The sequence below is a fragment of the Lissotriton helveticus genome, chromosome 6 (assembly GCF_964261635.1).
Source record: "Lissotriton helveticus chromosome 6, aLisHel1.1, whole genome shotgun sequence".
Lineage (NCBI taxonomy): Eukaryota > Metazoa > Chordata > Amphibia > Caudata > Salamandridae > Lissotriton > Lissotriton helveticus.
In genome coordinates, this window is record NC_136067.1 from 383359414 (window position 1) to 383383482 (window position 24069).

General features: G+C 48.2%; 1 protein-coding gene across 1 annotated transcript in view; it reads right to left on the reverse strand.

Moving 5' to 3' along the window:
- CPSF3 (cleavage and polyadenylation specific factor 3) overlaps positions 1 to 24069 on the reverse strand; it is a 244970-nt gene that overhangs the window by 183176 nt on the left and 37725 nt on the right. Inside the window, exons 5-6 of the mRNA XM_078647825.1 lie at positions 14264 to 14441; positions 13857 to 13946 (exon numbers count right to left, since the gene is read on the reverse strand). Coding sequence (XP_078503951.1) covers positions 13857 to 13946; positions 14264 to 14441 — 268 coding nt within the window. The remainder of the gene's footprint in view (positions 1 to 13856; positions 13947 to 14263; positions 14442 to 24069) is intronic.

Sequence of the window (24069 nt, forward strand, 5' to 3'; positions counted from 1 at the left end):
CGGCATGAAACCACATTGGTCCGGGAGGACCAGGTCCTGTAGAAGGGGTTTAAGCCTCTGGGCCAGTATCATGGAGAAGAGCTTTATCTCGGTATTAATAAGGGAGATCGGACGGAAGTCGGCTGGGTCTTGGGGATGACCACGATCGTGGGGGGGGTGGGGGTGTAGCCATTTTCCACCACGTGATGAGAGGCCCAGCAGTTGGGGAGCCAGAATATCCCGGAAGGCCGCGCAGTACTCCTGTGGGAACCCGTTCGGACCAGGTGTCTTGCTAGGGTTCAGAAGGGGGATGGCCTCCAGGACTTCGTCCAAGGTGAATGGCTTCTCCAGAGCCTTCGCAGTTGCAGGGGCAAGAGCGGGGAGTCGAGCACCGGCACTGCACAGGAGAGTAGTTAGAGGAGCGTCAGCCGGTCGTGCCGCATAGAGGCGAGTGTAAAAGTTCGCAAAGGTTCCGGCTATGGCCTCGGAGGTTACCTGGATGGTGCCATCTGGTGCGCGGACCTCCGGAATAATGTGGTGGATCTTGGGGTAGGAGACCAAGTTATGGAGGAGTTTACCATTTTATCACCCTAACCTTATATCCGCGCCACCGCCACAGCTGTTGAGCAGAGTCTAGTGAGATCTGGCGGAGCTCTTCTCGGATCATCGCCAATTGCCGGGTGGGGTCCTCTCGACCTCCAGCCGGGCGGCTTGGGACTCCAACTCCGCGAGCCTGGCCAGCCGGTCCGTTAGTTTGGCGTGGACAAGCCCCCTCGCCACCCTACGAATCACCGCCTTTCGGGCTTCCCATAGGGTCCCTGGCGAGGGAACCGAACACTCGTTGGCAGATAAATAGTGGGTTAAATCCTGCCCCAGTGCGTCAACCAGCGCCTGGTTTTGATTGAACCACACGTTGAGACGCCATACCGCTCGCGGTCCTGTTGGGGCAGAGCCAATTCGGAGGGAGACGGGGGAGTGATCAGACAGTCCCCTAGGCAAGATACTCGCTCCTGAGACCAGATGGCAGTCCGTGGCCGGGAGCAGGAGGAGGTCAATGCGGGAATGGGTATGATGGGAGGCCGATGTACGAGTGTACTGTGCCTTGCGGGGTTTCCAGACTCGCCAAATATCAGAGCCCCAGAGCCGAAGCCCAGCTCGACAGAGCCGCTGCGGAGGAGAGTCGAGTCACAGAAGGGGTACCGGTCGTGTCTTGCCGAGGCTGCATTACGGCGTTGAAGTCGCCGCCAACTACCGTAAGGCCGTGTTGAAATGAGGAAAGGATCCGTGTAAGGCACCGGAGCGTCGGGGACAGGAGGGCGGGCGGTACGTAGACATTCAGGGGGCAACCCTCCACCATGCCCGATATCGCCCCGTGGGTCTTATTTATTATTATTATGTTTGGAACTCCGAAGAGGTCCACATAAAAAGATACATAATACAAAATACTCGTTCAAATGAACAAGATAATCAGCACAACACAGTTAATAAAAACCCTCTAATAAATATCTAAAAAACATTTAAAAAAGTTAAAAATACTAAAACAGAACATTTCATTAGGAGGATTATATAAAGCATGTAAGAAGGAATTGGCAGTAAGAATATTTAATTTCAAGCATTTGTCTTAGCCACTTACGACGGAATAAACGAAGTACAGGACATATAAAGAGAACATGTATACAGTCCTGGGTAAACAAATTACAAAAACTACAAATTGCAGAACAACCATACCACCTAGCCATAAGATTATTTAACGGGAGTAAATCCTGCCTCAGGAGAAGCCAAAAACGCCGTATGCCATGGGAAAGGTTCCAGGCGACATAGGGTTGCATGTGTTTTAATACGCAAGTATCAGTAAGAGGGGTTACTCCCTTCTTTACAAGAATGGATTCTCTGTCCAACCTAAAACTAAGATCCCACGAGGCCTGTTTCAAAAGTGATTTTAACTGAACGGCAGACAGAGTGAAAAGAGTACTCTCCTCCAATTGTAGAAGTGCAACAGCCCTTCTAAAATTCTTTACAATTAAGGAGAACTCCCTTAAAGTGCCCAGCAATTCCGACTTCTCAAAGTCCCCACTTTCCCTCTGGCCAGACTGGCTACCCAACGTACTAGCCCTGCCAAGCCCTGCACCCAACTGCTACGGATGCCGAACTCAAGTCTCAGGGATGCCACTGTGCAGGCGGTATTAATATAGGCTAAAAACCGTAGAATTTTACCTTCTGCAACGTGTAAAAAAAAAAAACATTGCCCAAGATCGACTATTTCAATTCCATACAAAAGGGAGGACGGGATTTTCGCCCTAAAAACCTCTAGCAGGTAAGAGAAATGTCTTCTCCCTGTGGCAGAGTATAATGCACTCAAGCTTTTACCCCGAGACAGGGCCTTCCGGGTATTATCATCAATGTGGGCCTTGTCACTTAGGTTATCAGATATGATTTTCCCCAGGAAGACATAAGACTTAACTACCTCCAGCTTATGACCTCCTACTGACCAACCAAAGTTCTCGTATTTTGTTTTTTTCCTCCCTGAGATACACATTATTTTACTTTTAGCTGCATTTATCTTTAAGTAATGGAATTCAGCAAAAAGGTGCAGAGCGGGCAGACGATTGTTTAACCCTTTGGGCGTTAAGTCCAATAAAAGGATATCGTCCGCATATAGCAAACAGGAAATTGGAGTTCCCCCCCAATGATGGTGCAATACCATCACAAGCAGATACAGACATAGGGAGATCTGAAATATATAGGAAAAAAAGCAGAGGAGCCAAAAGACAACCCTGCTTTAGTCCGTTGATGGAAGGAATGACTTGGGATAACCCCCTTGCCCCTCCTTGAAGGACTTGGCACCATGTATCTGAGTGGAGAGCCTTAACAGCAACGGCCGATCCACTTTGTCGAAGGCTGTGGAGAAATCTATAAACGCCGCAAAGACTCTTCCCCCACGAACCCTTACATATTTATCCGAAATTATCTGAAGTGCGGTAAGGTTGTCCAAAGTGCCATGTCCCTTGCGGAAGCCTGTCTGTTCTAATGGTAATATGTGATTCCTATCAACCCAGTCGTTAATTGAGTATAGGAGACATTTGGAGAAGACTTTACCAATCGCATCGAGCAGGGCGATTTGGCGGTAATTCTTGGGTTCATTCCTATCGCCTTTCTTAAACAAGGGCACCAATATGCTCCCTTTCCAGGACGAGGGGACAGATTTACTCAAAAAACTAAATCTAAATATAAGGAAAAGAATTTTACTCCAGGCAACTGAGTCCTGTTTCAGGACGGATATTGGGAGCTCGTCAGGCCCCATTGCACCAGAAAGGCGCAGTTCCTTTATGGCCAGTTCGATAGTGATTTTTCTAATAGATTTCCCTTCTGAAAAAACTATCATTACAAAATCCCCCATACTCGGCCACCGGCCCATTACTAGCATATAACTTAGCAATGTGATTGACCCAGATTTGCTCAGATATGGGAATTGGACGGGGACTTGGACGGGGACTGACTCTTGTTCCACAACCCTCCCGATTAGAGACCAGAATAATCTTGTGTGACCGTTTACTACGGCCTCTCGCAGGTTGATCCATAAAGAATCCTCTTTCTTTTTTTATTTTTATCTTGGCCCTGCGTCTCCTTTTTAAGAGGGCTATTTTGCTGTATCTTTTGGGGGTTCTGGACAAATAATGTTCCCTCACCAGTTTATTTATTTCCTTATTTAAGAGGGTGACCGATCTGGGAAGTATGGACTTTTTTGAGGTTAGATTGGATTTTCTTGTGGCTAGAGTGACCTCCTTCATAAAATTCTCAAAAGAAATTAATTCGGCCCCAAGCCAATTATGAAGATTTTTTAGTGTTTTATCCAGGATATGTTCCAGGCCCTTCATGGCTTTTGAGTTCCAAAAACATCTTCCAGTTTTATTACTAAAGTTGACCAGATCACCATTAAGGGACCAAGGGTCAGCATAAGGCGGATATATAGAGAGGGTTAATAGTAATCACCTTGTGGTCACTGAATACAGTCTGAGAGACCACCAGATCTCTCAGAAGATAAAAGAAACAATAATCAATGATTATATAATCCAAGATCGACTCACTTTGATTGGATTTATGCGTAAAGTGTGCTGGTGTATCGGAAGGAAGCCTTCCGTTTGCTATAATACCCTCTGTTTCAGACAGTTCTTTCAGGAGCAATTTCCCTCGCATATCTGTTCTAATTTTAACTGGGAAAAGAGTTTGTGGGATCTCAAAATATTCCTCTTTAAGCTTGTTTCTAAATAGTTCCAAGCTTAAATTTGAGACTTTGCAATTGAGATCACCCAATAAAATTACATGGGGGGGGGGAGGGAACTGTATCCTTAGTTTGTTTAATAAAAACAAAGACTTGTTTTAATACTCCATTAAAACAGTCATCGGGGGGGATATAAGCATTTATAATTACCAGGGGGTTTTTCTTTTCCACATTGTCAAGACTAAATAGTGTCACAGCCTGAAAAAGGTTGCTAGGATCTAAGTGGTGAGAATAATTCCACTTTATCAGATTAGATAGCAGGCATGCAATTCCCCCTTTAGCGTGTCCCCTCTTAGAGGGGACAGCCCCTCCTTCTAGGACGAAATAATCCCTCCCCATAATCATTTTGTCCACACACCACGTCTCTTGAATACAGATCACACTAGCCTTCAAGGAATAAAGATACTGCATCTTTTCGGGACTTATTAATTCCAGCAGCATTCCAAGAGATAATTTTTAAGCTGTTGCTAAAAATGAGAAAATAGTTTACGGTTGTCAGTTGATTTACCTGATAAAGCACCAGGTAACCAATTCCATTGCTGAATATCCTCTACTCTATTACCATTTAGGGATAAAGAGGGAGGAATTATATGTGTCACTAGACGTTTAGATTTAGAAATGCAGATCTTTAAGTCCTCAAAAATGGTAGGAGGACCGGCTTGTCTCGAGCACAAAGACCTCCTATCAAAGGAGTCATCTCTACAGTTGGAGAATAGAGGCATTACGTCGATCCCACGACTCTGAAAACTCTCGGCCTGCCTCAGAATGAGGTTCACAATAAGTTTGGAGTAGAACCTTACCCTGATGCATGATCCTGCCTCAACTCTCAAAATTGAGACCAAATCAATGTCATTAGATTGAATTAGCTTCTGACTCTCCATCTCTTTGAAACACTTAAGAAGCAAAGATCTATTCAGTATTAAGTCGGGATCAAAGAGAGGGAGGAAATCTAACGTCAGCGTGTCTATGCTATCCTCTATTGGAATTACCGAGGATTTTTTGGAGCATACTGCTCCTTCTACCAAGGCAGAAAAAGAGGGAGCCGTTGGATTAAGGGCAGATGCTACACTAGGAGCAGGTTTTAATCATCTTCACTATCGGAAAAGGATTCGTTGACCTCCCCAATCCAATATTAGGGCTTCCTAAATTGGGATTCGTACAACTGGAGATGATGTTGTTGTACTCAAAGGGGGGAGCTGGAACATCGTCTATTTGCATATTGGAGCCCTGCTTCGGATTTCCATCTCCAGTCCCAACAGTAACCGGCAAAGAATTATTATGGGTCAGTGTATGCCTTAAAATGTGAAGGTAAACACCCAGGCTATCTGTCTAACAAAACACTAGCTATGTATTCAACTGCACCATTACCAAAAATAAAGAACTTAAACCATAACACAAACAATCATAATGATATCAAAAATAGTGTGTTTTAATAAAAACAGGGATACATTTTTACAATGTAGTTATACAGTTATGATGAATTGTTGATAGAAAGTGATATATCTTTATATTAAAAAACATAAATTAAAAAACATTAGAAGGACAGTGATACATGTCCTATCTATTGTTGCTGTGGCTGTTGTATGCCTTAACCAGGGTGAAGGGGAGACCTCTCCGGAGCAAGACCGCCACCCCTCGGGACCTGCGCTGAAACCCAGAATGCCAGACCATCGCAAACCCGTAACGGGCCAGGATGTTGCATTGAGTGCCTAGAAGGTGGGTCTCCTGGAGAAGGAGGACGTCCGCCGAGTGGCTTAAGGCGGTCAAGAAGACCGTTGACGTTCCAAGAGAGAACATGGAGGGGTCTAACCAGAGTTTACGCCATTGGGGGAGTTGGGGGGACGTGGGAAAGCATGGGATCAACGGGAGGCGCACCTCGGAGGGGAGGACCTGCAGCGCCGTTCCAAGGGAAAGGAAGGTAGTCGAAGTGGGCCAATGGGGCACAGGCACCAAGGGTCCAGGTGGGACACGAGGGAAAGGGGGCGACCGCCTGCGGCCATCTCCCGTGGCAACCCGCAGAAACCCAGAACAACAAGAGCATCAAGGAGCAGGAGGTGTGTGGCAGGAGAGGATATACCCACCATATGTCGTCAAGAGGAGGAGCTGCCACCAGCCGCCCGCAGGCAGCACCAACGGAGGGCGAGGAGCGGCTGAACAGAGCTAAACTAAAAAGCGGCCCATAGGGCGGCTAAAAACAACAAACCAATGGGAGCCAACGGACTCCCCTCTCCCAGGTACCCTCCAACTCCCCCCACCCTACACTTCAAAACAGGAAGCATCTGTCGCCCTAAAGTTCAAACACCCAAAGAAGAAACCCCCCGCTAGGGGAATGACACTAAACTTAAACGGTTAGTTGGGAGAGCAGCACCAATCTAGAGTAAACTAAGAAGGACCCCCCTCCATATTGGCGGATAAATGCCAGCAGCTATAGACAGTACAGCTTCAAAGGAAATAAGTTTCAGGAAAGTTGCAGCAGTCTCACAAGGGACAGAAAGGATAGAATAGCAGGAGGAAGAGGGAGATAGAACTAGAGCGCAGAAAGGAAGGAAAGACATGAGCAGTTTGGACTCCTGTTCCCAAGGAGAGTCCCTCCAGGCAGCCAGCCCTCCGGGCACCGAACAAGGGGCAGCCCAGCTGTTCGGGTTCAGTCGTCCCTAGTCAGACATCCCGTGGCTCCTGCCCAAGCATCTGCATCGTGTGGGGTGTCCCGGACCACAGGGCTGCCGGACAAGTCTGAGTCCAATCTTGTCTTACGCAGGCTCACACTCGTCCGGTCAATGATGACCAAGGATGATGACGCAGCAGTGGGGGGGCCCCCCGATCCGGGGGCGGAGGAGACCGCCGGGGTCTCCCCTCCGGTGAGTGAGAGGTCTCCTGTCGCTGGCGGCCCCGCCTGCGGGATCCGGTCCGGCGTCGCCACGGCTTGGGCAGCTCATGGGTAGGGCGGAGAGTGGGCCCTCGGATAGGCAGAAGGGACGTTCCTCTGTGAGCCAGGTCCAGGTAGCTTGTGGGGTGTCGAAGAAAAAGGACTTGTCCTGAAACAGGACCTGGAGGCGGGCCGGGAAAAGGAGACCATAGTGCAGCCCCAGCGCCCTGAGCATTTGCTTGACCTCGTCATAGGACCTACGTTGGGACTGGACCCCTCTAGAGTAGTCCGGGAAGATCATTATTTTGGAGTTCTGGAAAAGCAGGGGGCCCAGGTCTCTGGCCGCCCCCAAGATGGCGTCGCGGTCCCGAAAGTTGAAGATGCGGAGGATGAAGGGCCAGGCAGGGGCTCCAGGGGGCGGCCTGGGCGCCAGGGATCGGTGGGCTCGTTCTATGGCGAACCATGGGGAGAGTTTCTCTGCAGGTATCCAGGAGCGGATCCAGGTTTCGAGGAAGACGGCAATAGGGCCCTTCTCCACCCCCTTCGGAAATCCCAGGAGGCACAAGTTATTCCTGAGGGCCCGGTTTTCGGCATCCTTCGCCCTGTGATGGATGTCCGACGTCAGCGTCTGGAGTCGAGCCACCTGGGTCTTTAGGGTGGTCAGGTCGTCCTCCGCCGTGGAGATACGGGACTCTGCTTCGGTAATACGCGCCGTGGCGTTCCTAAGGTCTAGCCGGATGAGGGCCACATCCACTCTTACTTCCCCAAGGTTATGCTCAACTGATGCCTGGGAGGCGCTGATCGCCTGTAGGATTGTAGATAAGTACCCTCCCTCAGCCCCAGGTGGAGGCAGGGGCCCAGCGCTGGATTCGTGGTCCGATTTGGTGAATTGGTCCATACGCATCTGGGATGGGGGACCGGGGTCTGCGTGGTCTTTCCCCTGCCCATGGTTGCAATGGGTCAGATGTGGGCGCATGAAGAATGCCGCAGCTGTAGGTGCTCAGTCCGATGGTTTGGGCCTCCCGGAGGAATCGGGTATCCGGGTTCTGACAGTGGCGCAGGTGGATCCGCCGCCAATTGCAGGCCTCCGGGCCTCCCTCGCGGCGCGGGTGAAGAGGCGCAGGGAGCCGAAAGACGGGGGAAGAAGAGGGAGCTGCGCTCCTCCTGCGGCAGGAAACCAAGCAAGTGGGGGACTCCCAAGCGATCGTCCCAGCCGTTGTGCCGGTCAGCGGTGGGCCCAACCGGATTCCAGCAAGGCAGAGCGGGGCCTCGACAATGCAGCACCTGGGCTCTAGTGCCCGTCACAGGCACCCACGCCGCCTGAGCCCCGGAGGCAGAGCAGTGACAGCGCCAGGGTAACAGCGATGGTCGGGTGAGGCGTGCTTGGGCCTCTAGGCCCGTGGTGGACAGATGCAGAGGGCAGGCGACTGGCGTGGTTTCAAGTGGAGCGGTGTTATACTTGGCACCTTGGCGTGAGTCTCCCTTCCACTTCTTTCTGATGTGCCTCAGATGGTTTGATGGTGTTCGCTGCTCAGGGCACTGCGCCACGGCCAATCCGTGCCTCAGTGCAAGTGCTCCCAAAGTAAACTGTACCTATAATTGATTTCCACGATTGGCTCATTGGATTTACTGTCAGCCCCCAGTAAAGTGCACCCGGAGTGCCAGGGCTTGTGAATACCAATACTGCTAGTGGGCCTGCAGCGCCACCCACAGAAGCAGCCTTTTAAAATGTGTCTAGGGTCTGCCATTGCAGAACCTGCGTGCAGTCTGGTACTGTCATGCTGGCTGGGCAAGTGCACCCACTTGCCAGCCTGTAAACCTTCCCTTTCCTTTCCTTCATATTAGTCACCCCTATGGTAGGCCCAAGGGCAGGGTGAATTGTAAGCATAAAGTAGGACAAGCCCTGATGTGTGTGGCATGTCCCAATAGTGAATTACAGCCATTTTCGTTTTTCACTATTGTAAGGCTACCTGTTCTCATAGGCCAAGATGGGCTGCTGGAATTATTGCACCCTATAATCCCAGCAAGCTCAGGGAACATGGTAGGAGGTCGAATTTAGTATGCCTGAACTCAGAATAATATAATACTTATTCTAGTAACGTTTATTTTAATATCCTGTGTTGGCAAATGCTACTTTAAGAAAGTTAGCATTTGCTTGCCTAACCATTTCAGCCCGCCTCTGCCAGGATGTGTATCTGCTGTCTGGGTTGTGTGAGTGACAGGGCTAGGAATGACAGGTAGTGAATGGAGGGAGGACACCAAGGTGGGTGGTGGGAGTGCCCCTTGACTCTGAATAGGGCTGTGCTCTGCCACCACAATGATGCCTCCACCTCCTGGAGATCGACTGATGACTCTGCCCTACACCTAGCCCAGGAAGGGGGGAGACTGTCAACAGATTGCTCCTGGCTGTCCTTATCTCAATGCCGGCTCCACCTCCTGCGGAGCGTCTGCTGCCCTGCCCCACACACTGAAAGAAACTATTCAAAGGCCCCCCTGACCTGGCAAGACAAAAGAAATACTGTATAGTAAGAAGGAACCCTGCTCCCAAAACCTCAGATCCTGTCATCCCAAAGAAGAATCTCTGCCGGAGGAAAAAGGACCTTGCTGCCAAGGAAAACAAGAAGAAACCTGCAAGGACCCCTTGACCCCCCTGGCCCCATACCTGCACCCACGGGGGCTCTGACTATCTCCAAGGGCCTGTAGTTGAGCTGGTCCCCTGACTAGAGTCCCAGGACCATTGGACTCTGCCTGATCCTCTCTGACCCGCTGCTGGGTCCCCCCTCTGGAGTGCCTCGCTCGCCCCTCGGCAGCCCGTGCCTGGCCGCTCCCGCCTTGAGCCCCCACCGCTCCCTCCCGGAGCCATGCCTGCTCGGCCGGACTGCCCGCACCCTGCCTCGCGCTCTCCTCTGAGCCGCACTCCTGACTGCAGCCCCCACCGCTGGAATGACAGGCTGGAATCGCAGCGAGGCCTCTGACATCGCCTCTCCCCGCCTGCTCCTCACTGCAGCCCCCACCGCTGGAATCCTACGCAGGGACCTCTCAGAGGCATCTGACGTCGCCTCTCCCCGCTTCCAGCCGCCCAGAATTCCCCCGCACTTAACCCAGCAGCTGAGACGCGTGGAGACAGACGCGTAGGACGGTGCGCCCTACAGATTAGCGCCGCACCACAAGGGGGCCCTCTCGCACCTGAGAAGCCGCCGGTACGGACCGTACCCGCCACTGAGTGCCACTCCGCCCCCCTTCGCTTTACTCCACAAGTCCCCGCACATCTCTCCTGAGGCTGGTGCGCCTCGCTCCTCTTTCCGGACTCAGGGTCCGCAACGTTTTCTTTCCCTGCCTGCACACCCCAGAGTCTTGTGCACCTCGCCTCTTTCCGGACACAGGGTCCGCAACGTTTTCTTTCCCTGCCTGAATTAAAGCTACGAGGGTTGTGTCCCTCAGTGTGAAGCACCCGGGACACAGAAACAAACCCTGGTAAATCCAACAAAGGAACTTTTATAAACTAGTGAAGCACTGTGGTCATATGGTAGCAACGCTATCTGTCTTGTAATAATTACTGCAGCATATTCTATATCTTTTACATAAAGTACCCGTATTTTTTATATAATTTACAGTCTGGTGTCCCTTTGTTGGGGGGGGGGGGTCGGTATTCTTCCTGTGTGCACTCATAAATGCTTAACTGACTTCGCGCCCTGGGGATTAGCCTGGTCTGCTCGCGCCACGCAACCTAGAGGGTGAGCAGGGGTTATCCTGGAAGGGTCGTTCACTTGCCCTGACTAGAGGAGAGGGTCCCTGCTTGTCACAAGTGAATACCTGTGCCAACCAGAGACCCCCAATTCTAACAAGAAGAGCAGGGTTAGGCAGGACGGTGCAATCCCCGGCTCCGGTACCGCCACTGCCCCCCAACCGCCGCGGCCTTAGGATGGGATCGATGAGGACCAGGCGCTTCGGACCGTCAGGCCCGTGGGGCGGTGGCTCAGGAAGCAGGTGTCAGCCTAGTCGTTGCGTCTATCAGTTCAGCGCCCCGGGGGTTAGTGCGGCAGGGCCAATCCCCAAGGAGACAGAGGGCCAATCTGTGGTCGGGCGGGGGGGGGCTATCTCCGCTCGCAGGGTGCCAGAGCTCCCGGTCTCCCAGCCCGGGCTAGCAGTTCGCGGGCGAGACCCTTGGGGGGGCTCCCACCCCGCCCCAGGCCCCTCCACCGGGCCTCCGCGGCCCCAGTCGCTCCGGGTCTCCGTCAGGGACCCCCGATGTGGCGTCACTGCAGTGGCCGGGCCTCCAGGGCATCTTAGGATGTCCGGGGCTCAGATGGGGTGCCCCCAGGGAGGGCCGCTGTTGCAGACGGCACGTCCGGGCCTCCAGGTCCCACAGCCTCTGCGCCCAGCACTCGGTAGGGCCAAGGGGAGTGTCGCGTCCCCAGGAACGCCCTCCACTCCGCCGCAAGGCCCGCAGCGGCCCCGGGAGTCAGCAGGCCGCAGGGCGGGGGAAGACGGCCCGGCAGCGAGGAGATCAGGAGCCGCCATCACCGGAAGCCCTCTCTCGACTGGTCAGCCCGGCAGAACGCCCGCCGGATCTCCTCAGTCTCCACAGCTCCCGGGGTCCGCGATGCGCCTCAGGGCCAGGCAGGGCGGTGTAGCGGCCCCGGGAGGGCTCAGAGTCCGGCAGGGGGCGAGGCACCACAGCAGCCCCTTCGTCCGCCAGGGGCAGAAAGTCCGCTGGGCAGGCAGGGAGCGCCCGCCGCCGCACACAGGACCGGGTCGCCTCACTGTTTGACTGGAGGCCGCCATTTTTTGGAGCCCGCGACCAGGAGGGGTCGGGACGGTAGAGGCGCCGGCAGACCTTCGTGGGAGCCCCAGTGACAACAAGGGATGCACGGCGGTCAGGGGAGTCCGGGGATATCAGGATTGTCCGTCGGTAAGTGCTGCTGTAGGCGGATGCAGGACGGATGATGGATGGGGGGGGGGGTCCAGAGCACTCTTAGAGTGCTACCGCCATCTTGACGTCCTAGGCCACGCCCCCGCTATTCTTATTAAAATATGTGACCATTCTCCTCTGGGGAGTGAATGTGGCCTGCGTAGCAAACGGGTGTGGACTTTTGCCTTAAGTGTCCAATTGCATATGAATTTTATTTGGCCATGGCATCGCGCTAATCTAGTGTCTACAGAGGACTAGGGCAGTCCCTGGCAATGAGACCTGGAACATGTCCTCAATGTAGGCAAAGGACTACGTTCCACGCCCTGTGAAATTACATGAGGCAGTGCCAGCAGCCTAATCAGTCTTTGTGAATTAGTGTGACCAGCATTTTTTCTTTGTGTGAAGGAGTGGCTGGTCTACTGTCCCCTCTGGTATAAAGTTCTGCTGTCATCTGAACCCCGACCCTTGCACCGACACCAGTATGCATGTGCAATGAGTGTGGGACACCTATATATTAGGACTTTATATGAACGGAGAGGGAGTACTGGCAATAGTTCGATCCAATCTGGCCCCTAGTTTAGCATGGCACAATACGGAGAATGGATACACTTAGCCCCAGAGACAGTGGAAGCATGTCACCTCAGGGGGCAGAAAGTGGTCTCGTGCTCTGCGTGCTATTGTTAAGGACACAGGAGATTGGCAAACAAGCGGCAAATTTGTAAAAGCTGCACACTGTTAACTGTCACATTAATTTCGACTTGAGAAGCAAGCCAGGCTCAATGTAGAGTTTTTTGATACCTTGGAGTGCCAACTATGGTCGCACCGTTACAGGTTAGCAAAGCTGAGTGGGGGTCAGCGTGCAACCCTGCACTCACCAATGGGGCGACCAAGTCTTTTGACAGTAAAAACAATAGTTTTGTGGTTTTACTGTCAGAACACATAAAATACATGTTCCGCTTGTGAAATATGCTGCACCCTGCCTTAGGTCTGGTACAGGGTTGACGTACAAATGTGTCAGGGGGACATTTGATTTTGCAATGGCTTTAAATAGGTAAGTTGGGCTAGCGGTTCAAAACGGTTCTTCCAGTCTGAAAAGGAAGACTGATCAACTTGCTTTACCTTGGTCTCGCCTACGGTGGCACAACCAGTGCTGCAGTCCTTGGGTTGACTCTCTAACTTACAGGCCCTGGATACCATATACTAGGGACTTGCAGGTAAGCTAGCTTATGCCAACTGGTTATAGCCAACTTAACATACACATTTTGGGATCAGGGTATTGACACTAAGGTCTGGTTAGCAGGCCTCAGTGCACTCAGTCGAAAAACCAGCAGCATCAATCAAAAAAGCTGGGGGCGGTGACCCTACAAAAAAAAAAGGCATTTCCTAACAGACTGCATTGAAATGATGGTAATCTTTCACTAGTGGGGGAGGAAGGGCATGTTCTTTGCATAAGGGACTATGGCACAACTGCATAACCAACAAAAAGTCAGAATCACACCCGGGGTACCTATACATTTCACTGTTTTAGCTACTTCTGGTTAACACTGTGGAATCTGCAGTCTCTGAATAAAATGCAATGTTGAATCTATTACCATTTCTACACTAATTAATAAAACACTATGTTTGAGTGATTAAGGTGTACCAAGTCCGAAATAATGAAAGTCACTTAGTCCAGAATACTTCATCTGACAATTCCAGCTCAACCAACAAGGAACAGAAAGGAGGATATGGGGGAGGTGGGGCATTGGGGGAGATATAGGGTGCTTTCTATTCTGGAACCTTCAAGAACAATTTGCTACAAAAAGAAAAGCGATACTCACAATGATGAGGATATCTGGCTTAATGTTTGGAATCTCTGCTGCCATCAAGTGACGGTCTTCCTGACGTGAGAAATCGCCAGTGTACAGAATCTAGACAAAAGTATGAAAAGGCACATTAGGGACCAAACAACACTAAGCCAGCCAGTCACTGAGGCCCATAATGAGATCTGCAACAACAACAAAAACTTGAGAAACCTTTTTGAAAACCAAGTTTAATCTTAACTTCTTGTTTATAACCTCCAGTGGACTATTCCTTGGCCATCACCAACTGAAACTACGTACAGATCTTTTGAAGGGAGTATTCAATAGAAAACAATCACACTGTCAAAGTTTAATGGGATCAGAAGGAATACAGCAACACCATGTTTTCAAATGTGTAGTTAGAATAAAAATTTAACAAAATATACCTTAATACCAGCTATTTCAATCATGAACATGGCTGCTCCCAGGACATGACCTGCATGGTAACACCAGAACTTGATTCCTGCTACTTCTTTAACTTCATGGAAGTTGATAGTTTCAATTTTGTCCATACTTTCCTCCAGATCGGTCTCCGTGTAAAGCATGTCATCTGCTGAAATGTTACTACAAGAAAAAAACATGTATTAAAAAAAAAAAAATTTTAAAAAAGTAAGAGTTGAACACTCCTGTACAGACTGGTTTACATACACACGATTTACAAGAAAACAGACACTGAATGGCTAACATGGCACAATGCTAAGATAGTGCTACACTCGCTCAAAGAGGAGGAAACGTCTTTTAAGACAAATGCTGGATAGAAGGCAGTGAACACACGAAATGGAGAGCTACACGTCCATAATACCACCATTATCACAGTTCCCTTAAGAAAATATTATGACCCTACATCTTTCTCCTGGAACTCCTGCCCCTTTCTTTTGGGATCTTCACTTGGTTACAAATGAATTGCGGGCAAACATCTGGTCATTAATGGAGGAATTCAACTTGGATGTCAAGCTTCAAAACACTGTGTTCTTTAAGCTACTATCTGGTCACTATTTGGTCCCCACACACACACTACACCCACTCACAGCCGGTGGAAAACCCATTGTAAAATACTTGTGTCTACCACATTGTGTCACTCAGTGCCCATTAATAACCATTCTACTTCTGATCATACTATAATATACCTCTTCAGAAGAAAAAGGTAAAATAAATAATCATACGACCTCCAGGCTTTCTTGTACCAAAATTCACAAGGTTTTTGTTTCTCCAGAAAAACAGTTGTAATTTGAGCAAAACCTTGAAACGTCCCTTTAATTCAATATCTTGCATGTACAGTCATCTCTCCATCCTCATGCCTGCAACCATGGATCTTGATAAAATTACTACAGAGCAAATTAAATTAGCATAAAAAATTTGAACTGTAATGCCAGATGCGTAATGCGTAATCAGGCTACTTCCAAAAATCACTACTTCAAGTTAACCCCACGAACGACCTGTAAACCCAATCAAATATTTACAAAGCATCATGTGAACTACTGCACGTCTCACTTTCAGCACATCTTTATTTCTTACTTTTCTTTCACAATCATCACCAATAGGGATACCAACGGTATATTACCTAACCTTGCTTCACTAATAACAATAATCCCCTCAAACCGGGTTTCTGTGATGTACAGTACACTCAGCAGAAATTTAACTTGCAGGTTATCAACTTGACACCTCCGTACTGAAGACCAAGGATTGCAGGCACCTCACAAATTGCAGAGGAGAGCGTTCATTTCTATCGTGGTCATTTAATGCAAAATCTCACTGGTTTGAAAGAAAGTTACCCTACTCTGAAGTGCAGCCCTTTGTTGATTAATTACGTACGGGTCATCTAATAAATGAAAGTCCACTGAAAAGCCCCTAATCTGGGAGAAGGAAAAAGCCCATAAGCAATAACAGTTATTGAATTTAGCACACCTTTTACCATTTGTAGTTTATGAAATGGTACGCAGGCAACATTTTTTCCTGTTATTCTGTAAAACAAAAAGTCTGACGTTTGGCAAAATGAGACCACGTTCAGGGGTATCACTTGATAAGCAGGGGCTACTGGGCCTCAATCATGGGGGTGGGGTTAATTGGCCTCCATGTCCATGGGTCAGCCCTACTATACATATGCCAACTAGGCCAAGTACAACAGATTGAGCACTTTACCGTCAGTGGTAGCAAGGATGAGCAGTCACAGGCTTCTCGGAGGCAACATGGATTTGATTAGGACTTGATTACACAGTAGCATAATAATTTAATGTACAACCCGGTGATTTTCTTTCAAGAAACGAAAGTACTTTAATACAGAGTAGAACAGAATGCTTCACATAAACATAGACAAAGCACAATATAGTGTCTTGGGAGCTACTGGGCAGGGCTGTGCTTCCATCTACCACCTCTCCCCTGTTTATCCACTAAGCGGTTTACCCCGGGGATTAGAGCATTAGCACAATTATGCACAACAGCTCCCTGAGTATATACTCCCTTCCTTAGTGATAGAGGACTGGAAACTAGAACAAGTGGTATCCCGCTTTTATAGAGGAAAAGCAGACAGGCCATGTGTATCCATCATCTGCACTCTCAGAAACAGCTTGGGTGATTCCCGTTAAAAGTGTGCTTTCCAGGCTGTTCTCTAGACACAGCCTTTGTGTAGAGTCATGCATTTCACAAAAGGCTCGTCTCCAACCTAGAGTACCCACAACAGAGGCCCAACTATGCAATATGTCTGCCCCTGGATTTCATCTGCCAACTGAAATTGTAATCATGGGAAAAACAAAAAGGAAGTCATCTCAGCGGTTCCCTTCACGATGCAAAACGTAGTCTGCATTTCCACCCATCATCCCTTCCATCCACCAAAAGGAAGGTCAGGAAGACTAATAGAAGCTTCCTGCCCAAAAAAAGTCCTAAGTGAATTTCTAAAGAAGCCTCGCCTCCTCTTCCTTCACTTCAGTGTCTAGGACTCCGTCCTCAGGAATGTCAGCAGTGCACTTCCACGGTCTGGAAAAACAACCTCATCTTATGCAGAAGGTCAGGCCAAGAGTATCCAAAATGGATCCTATAGGCCTCCATTACTTTAGCAAACACAAACCATGTATGTACCAGGCAGGCTACATACACAAACACATACTTGTGATGTTAGCTCTAGGATTTGGGTGAGTGCACAGAAGATTAACTTTAAATGAGTAGGCCAGAAAGCTGCTACTAGAGAAACACAGATAAAATGGTAAGATTACAACGATATATCCACCATCTGTCATTAAGTGCATGCTTGGTGTGCCCCTCTGAGTCATACGACAGGTCCAGGACCTTATTCAAGTCAAGGGACAGTCCTTGTTCTCTGTGCACACACTAGATTAGCGTGGTGCTAGGGCCCAAATTCAAGTCAGTCAGGTACACAGGGCAGGCAAACAACGTTAGACTATGCAGGGGCATCACTGTCCCAAGAGATACTGGCAGGAGGTTCGAACACATCACCTCCCCACTACTGTGTCCACTTTAGAATTTTTTCGCCCTCTTATTGAAAGGCTGGGAATTGGCTTAATGTCAATTAGTTAGTGGAATAAAATCAAGCAAAGATAGCATAAAGCAAAAAAATAAAAACACACCAGTGCCGAGGTTGCATGCTTACTTCACATCTACAATGGCAAGACTGGCTCACAAACCAAACAATCAATTCAATGAAATGGACAGTTAGAACCAAAACGACAGACAATACAATTAAAAATAGCAGAAGTAACCATCTTTTTTAAAAGCACAAAACACCCCACATGCAGCTGCAGTACCTTACAGTACCAGTATGGGTGAAAGTGTAAAAAATTGATTGAAAATGCAGTCTATTCAGAAGCGCAAAGTCTCTTTAATTAATGTTTCATGGCTTTGAACAGAATAGCTTTTGCATTTGTAGGTTTATGTGGTGCTAAAATACCTCCAGTAGCTTTACCCCTTGAGAGTCCACAATAGCCTCAACAACAAAACAAGCATTTGCAATGCAATAGGTCTCGCATTTGTGAGAGTTTGAGCTATTGGCATTGTAAATGACAATGCCTTTTATGTATGTGTTTTGAAAACCTGCAAGTGGTGCATAGACAGACACATTGTACTGTGCAGTTTCTCAACACATAAATAACTTAAAATACTTGAAAACTGACAGACTTGAATCTGTGGTGGAAAGGTTTGCAAAGTCATACCATCAAAAGGTACTGCAATGCCATACTTCTGGCAGATTGTGTACTACTCAGGTGCTAATTAGCAATAAAAAGCTATTCGCATTGAAATTCAATGCACGTAAACTAATCGCTGATGGATACTAAAATCCGGCACGGCATTGAATCACATGCATCAATACTGGGACACCTCTGTATCTAAACAACTTGAGATGAGTATACTGAGAGAAAGGAACAATCAAACATGGGCAGCAACCACAAAACAAAAACATAAACCTCCCAAATAAAATACTGAAAAGGCCATAAAAGAATCAGGGTGTGGAGAAAGAGGTTTGGCAGTTGGGGAACTAGTAACAGACTCCTGCCACGATCTGCTGTGCTCACCAGAGTCGCATGGACAGATTTCGAAACCACTGGTGCAAGGACTTAGTACAACGCACCTACAAGAATTAGAAATACAGTTGGACTTTGAACCATAAGCAACCTACTAAGCAAAACTGTGCGGGTGGTATTTTCTGATCATAATTAGTCCCACTTGAGGAGTTCAGGGATACAGTGGACCTCCAAACCTGCTTTCATTGATAAAAGCCTGCTCAAATCCGCACTAACACTGGGGGGGAACATCCTTTACGACGCAACTTACCACGCAGTACCCTTACAACGCAGGATTTACAACGCAAGTCATTACAACGACTTGCGCTGGAGGGCGCTGTAGGATAGGGAATAGTTTAATTTACTATCCAAAACCTTCCCTACTATCCACGGGGACTGGAGTTGGAATAGTAAATTAAACTATTACACTATCCAGTGCCCCCCAACGCAAGTCGTTGTAACGACTTGCGTTGTAAAGGCATGCGTGGTAAAAGCATGCGTTATAATGACATACATCCCCACTGGGTAAATGTTTTTTTTTTTAAACTCAAGTTGAGTGCATAAAATATGAGCGGTGCACACACAATGAGAAAATAAGTGCAGCAATGCATGAAACAGCCAGTGAATATAATATGTGAATAGTTCTAACATGGTTAGAATATCTCTAGCATCCTAACACCCTATTAGTACTTCTAAACGCTATGTTAAAATTTAGCAGAAGCAAAAAATTGCAAGTCTATAAGTCAATTTTTTAAGATGGATCGCACAGCATACCTTTCTCATGGAGAAATAGCTGTTCTCTATCCCAGCCCTTGCCCGGGAATGATAAGCAATGAAGGTCACTTCTCTGCGCCACTCTCTAGGCACAATAATTGAAACCATATGGCAGGAAATGCGCGCAATAGACACCAATAGGCCAGGGGCGGAGCTATGCGCCAGCCTCTGGCCTAGTGGAGTCTTTTTTAGACAACACGCAGGGAAAGGCCAATAGCAAGCCGCAAATGGAAAATCACACGCACGAGCGTGTGCATTTTCGAGGTCCATTTTCAAAACCCGGCCAAAAGGACTCTCGCTGCACGAACACTGCTGCGCAGTGTATTGCTGTTATGTTATAAGACATTTCTTGAGCGCACTGTCACCGTAAGTTTCCTGGCGCTGATCGGAACCTAAGATTGGGAAGGATGGAATTAGTGTAGATGGGAGAAGAGTAATGTTTTTAGGGATTTCCTGAAAGAGAAGGGAACAGGAGGACTTAAGTGAGAGTGGAAGGGAATTCCAGAGTTTAGGGGTCAGACAAGAGAAACTGCGACCCCCAGATCTAGTCAGTTTAAAACGGGGGACAACTAAGAGCTGGAGGTGGGTAGACCTCAGGGTGCGAGAGGGACAATAAGGAGTGATGAGGGATTTAAGAAAAGCAGGGGAGGGACCAGTAAGAGCCTTGAAAACCAGGCAGTGGACCTTGAAGACTATTCTTTCACTGACTGGTAGCCAGTGGAGTTGACGTAATAGGGGTTTGGCCGACTGCCATCTGGGAATTTTAAGAGCAAGCCTAGCGGCCTGGTTCTGGACGATCTGTAGCCTAGACAGCTGAGATTTGGGGAGGCCGTGATATATAGAGTTGGAAAAGTCCAGCCGAGACATCACCAAGGCGATTAAGACTTGCAACAAGGCTTCGGGAGTCAGGAGGTGGGCGACTTTCCGTATCCTGTATAGCTGGAACATACAGGAGGATGTTACGGCACTCACCTGGGCCTTAAGAGTAAGCCCGGGGTCAATGACGACCCCAAGGCTCTTTACACAGCCAGCAGGAGAGGGAGGTGTACCGAGCTCAGTGGGCCAGTACTGAGGGCCCCAATGAGGGGCACTTCTCCCAGGAAGTAGGAGCTCAGTCTTGCCTGGATTGAGCTTTAGCTGGTTTTGATTCATCCAGTGCTGGATGTGTGTCAAGGCCGTCCGAAAATTGGTGACAGCATCAGGGGAGGTGAGGGGGAAAATAATTTGCAAATCATCCGCGTATTTAAATACGGTGACGTCCCACCTGCCCAAGGAGTGAAGGAGAGGTTGGAGATACAAATTAAAAAGGAGGGGTGACAGGGAGGAGCCTTGAGGGACCCCGCAAGATGACGAGACACTGGTGGCGCTGAAAGGACCCAGGCTAACTGCCTGAGACCTCTCCTCTAGAAAAGATTTGATCCAGGACAGAGCGGCCCCACAGACACCGGCGGACCCGACACGATGGATTAAGAGGTTATGGTCCACCGTGTCGAATGCCGCCGAGAGGTCAAGTAGGACTAGTGCCTGGGGTAGTCCTCTGTCAGCATTGCTTCTGAGGTTGTCCAGCACGGCAAGAATCACAGCCTCGGTGGAGTGGGCTGGTCTAAAGCCGGCTTGGTTGGTCGCCAGATAATTGGACTCCTCGATGAATTGCGAGAGGCAGGTCGTGACATGAGCCTCCAAGATCTTGGACAGAAAGGGTAGGAGGGAGATGGGGCGGTAGTTAGCCAGAACCGCTGGATCAGCCCCGGGTTTCTTCAGCAGGGGCACCAATACGGCCTCCTTGAATGACCTGGGGACTATACCAGAGGCGAGGGAGGAATTAAGTAAAGGAAGAATGCAATGTGGAAGAGTCTGACAAATATCGCGGAGCACAGAAGGGGGGCAGCAGTCCTTGGGGGAACCAGATTTCACGCGGCTAGACAGTTTGGCGAGAGATTCCGGGTCGAGTGTAGGGAACTGGACAGGGTGGAGGTATTGACAGGGGAGGGTACTGTTGGGGCTGGGGGAAAGGAGTGAGGAATGGAGTCTTTGATTGTAATAATCTTGTCTATGAAGAAAGCATTTAAAGCACTGCATGACTCTGAGGAAGGAGGCAGATTCGGAAGTGTCCTGGCGTCTGATATTAATTCGCCGAGGACCTTAAAGATCTCTAGGCACGAGACCTAAAAAGGGGTGTACAAACACCTCTTCAGGTCTGTTGACGGTTTCTGAAAACCTGCATATTATCTTGTTCCAAATGTGGCAAGTTCGCAGTAAGGGCAGAGGGAAGTCATTGCTATGAAATTGGGATGAGCGCAAGATACAAGCACCCGATGCATTACCAGGATTTAGGACTGGATACACATATTGCCTAATTCATCTATTAAATGGCTGTGATTGAGGAACCATTAACCTTAGAGACCGAATATATTTGCTCTAATCACAGATGAATCTTTAGTTAGCATATTATAAATTTCCAATTTTAAGTTTAATGTAGGCTATCCTAAGAAATCAAGATGGTAAAATAGACAGTTATGAATAATATTTCTCACTACTCCCACCCTCAATCGGCTTCCAGTTTCTTCTTCACTTTAGCTTACAGAAAAACATCTGAAATTACTGCAAGCAAAGATATCTACAAGAATTATTAATCTGCAATATATGAAAAACATTGCATCCTCCCCACCCAGTGAGCGTGCAAATTAAATATGCCACACCCCTAGCTATGTAACAGACTTCTTTATTCTTCATAAAATCAAACACACTCCCCTAACTGTATGCATTAGTTGAGAGGTACATAGACTATTAGTTGATGAAATGCGCTCAGCTATTTGATCTGGACGTGCAGGCGGGTCTACCTCACTCACGCTCTCAAGAGTGGACGAACAGCGACTCGGGTGTCTTAAGTGCAACTAGTCCATGGCGACGGGTTTTCTGGGAGGACTTCATGTGTCCTATGGTCCTTACATCACTCAGTGGGTTGACAGCAAACAGTGTCCGTTTTCCACTTCAGTTTCTGTTTGACCAGCACCCAGTCTCCTCTTTTGAAGACTGTTCATGGGCGTGTTGGCGCTGATCAGCATGAGTTTCATTTTTGCACATTTGAGAAGTGTCGGACATGAACCTTATCAGCGTTTATTGATCAGTCTGATGTCCACTGTGGTAGCTTGTTTCCTATGGCTCTCCCAAAAAAGAAAGTCGCAGGACTCTCACCAGTGGTGGAGTAAGAACTTGTCTGACAGACATGAAGAGCTTGACAAATTGCTTGTTTCAGATCGATATTCCCAAACGACGCTAACTGAATTCTTTTGAGGGTGCCCATAAATCGTTCAACACTGTTTGCCAGAGTGGAGTGCTCTTTCGATGCAGAGTGGACTCAGAAACTCTTTGAACTCCTATTAAAAAGGTGGACCATTGTCTGTTTGGGGAATAGTGGGTATACCCCATGCTACAAAGATGTTATCAAGCCACTGGATGACTGTCATGGGTGGTTGAGGAGATGTTTTCCAAAGGAAAACGTAAGTATTCATCCGATTTTCCAGGGGTCCGCAGAAATTATCTGCCACTTTTCCCAGGCATGTGCAGGAAGGTCAGACGAATGTATGACGTTACAACGCATACTTTTACAACGCATACCTTTACAACGCATACCTTTACAACGCAACATCCATTACAATGCAACATCCATTACAATGCATGCCGTTACAACAAATTTTTAAAAACTACCTTTACAACGCATTCCATTACAACACATACTACCTTTACAACGCATACCATTACATTGCATGTATGGTAAGTATTGGATAGTGTAGGGGTAAAAATTACTATTCTAACTCCAGGGGGGTGCAACAGTAGGGTAAGTGTTGGATAGTGTAGGGGCAAAAATTACTATTCTAACTCCAGGGGGTGCAACAGTAGGGTAAGTGTTGGATAGTGTAAGGGTACAATGCGTTGTGATGGTATGCGTTGTAGTGTCATGCGTTGTAAAAGTTTCGTTGTAATGGTAGTGCGTTGTAAAAGTTGCGTTGTAAAGGTTGTTTCCCAGGTCAGACATAGTCAATGGATGCTGTGTCACTTTAGGAGCTAAATAGTTACACAGATGACATCCTTTCAGCTCTTTTTCAACTCATTCGTCAAGGTGAGGAAACTACTCAATACCTCAGGGCTATTTTGGTAGCTGCAATGCCACGATGTCCTTCATGGTCAAGCTCAATAACTTGTTGTCTCAGGCATGAAGATTTACAAGCCTCTCAATACAATTCCTTCTGGAGTGATAGATAATTCATCTTGTACTTTTTTACATTTCTAAAATTCAACGTCATCAGCAAATGGTCGAACACTTTTCTTCCACAAGTGAGTTGAAATAAGGTCTTGGAGTATGCTATGTTCTTGTCTGTGTTGGTAGTAGCAGTAATCTTTTCAAGTGATAAAGCTGCTGGTGTACTCAACATCACAATAAAGTTAACATTCTCCACATCCACTTTGGATGTTGAACTATGGCGCAGTAGCGGCACTCGTGTAAAGTAATCAGCAGGGTTATTAGCCTTATTTTGGCTTGTGTACAATTCGGTAATCATATTCTTCCAGTCGCAATACCCACTTCTATATGAGGGGAGGCATCATGGCGTTTGGGTTTCCCAAAGATGCCTGCTGATCGGTGATGGCGGTGAAATGTTTTCCATACAGAAACACATGAAAATGTGTGTAGCCCCACACCACACCCAGCCTCTTTCCCAGCTGAGTATAGGCATGTTCAGTTTCAGATAGACTTCGAATGGCATAGGTCACTGAGTCTGAGCGTTCAGATGACCATTATGTTGTACAGGAATAGTTCCCAGCCCCACAGACTCAAACACTGACTGTAGGTAATATGAAACAAAAGTAAGGAACACTGCACCCAGGCTCAAATAAAACGTTAAACAGGAATA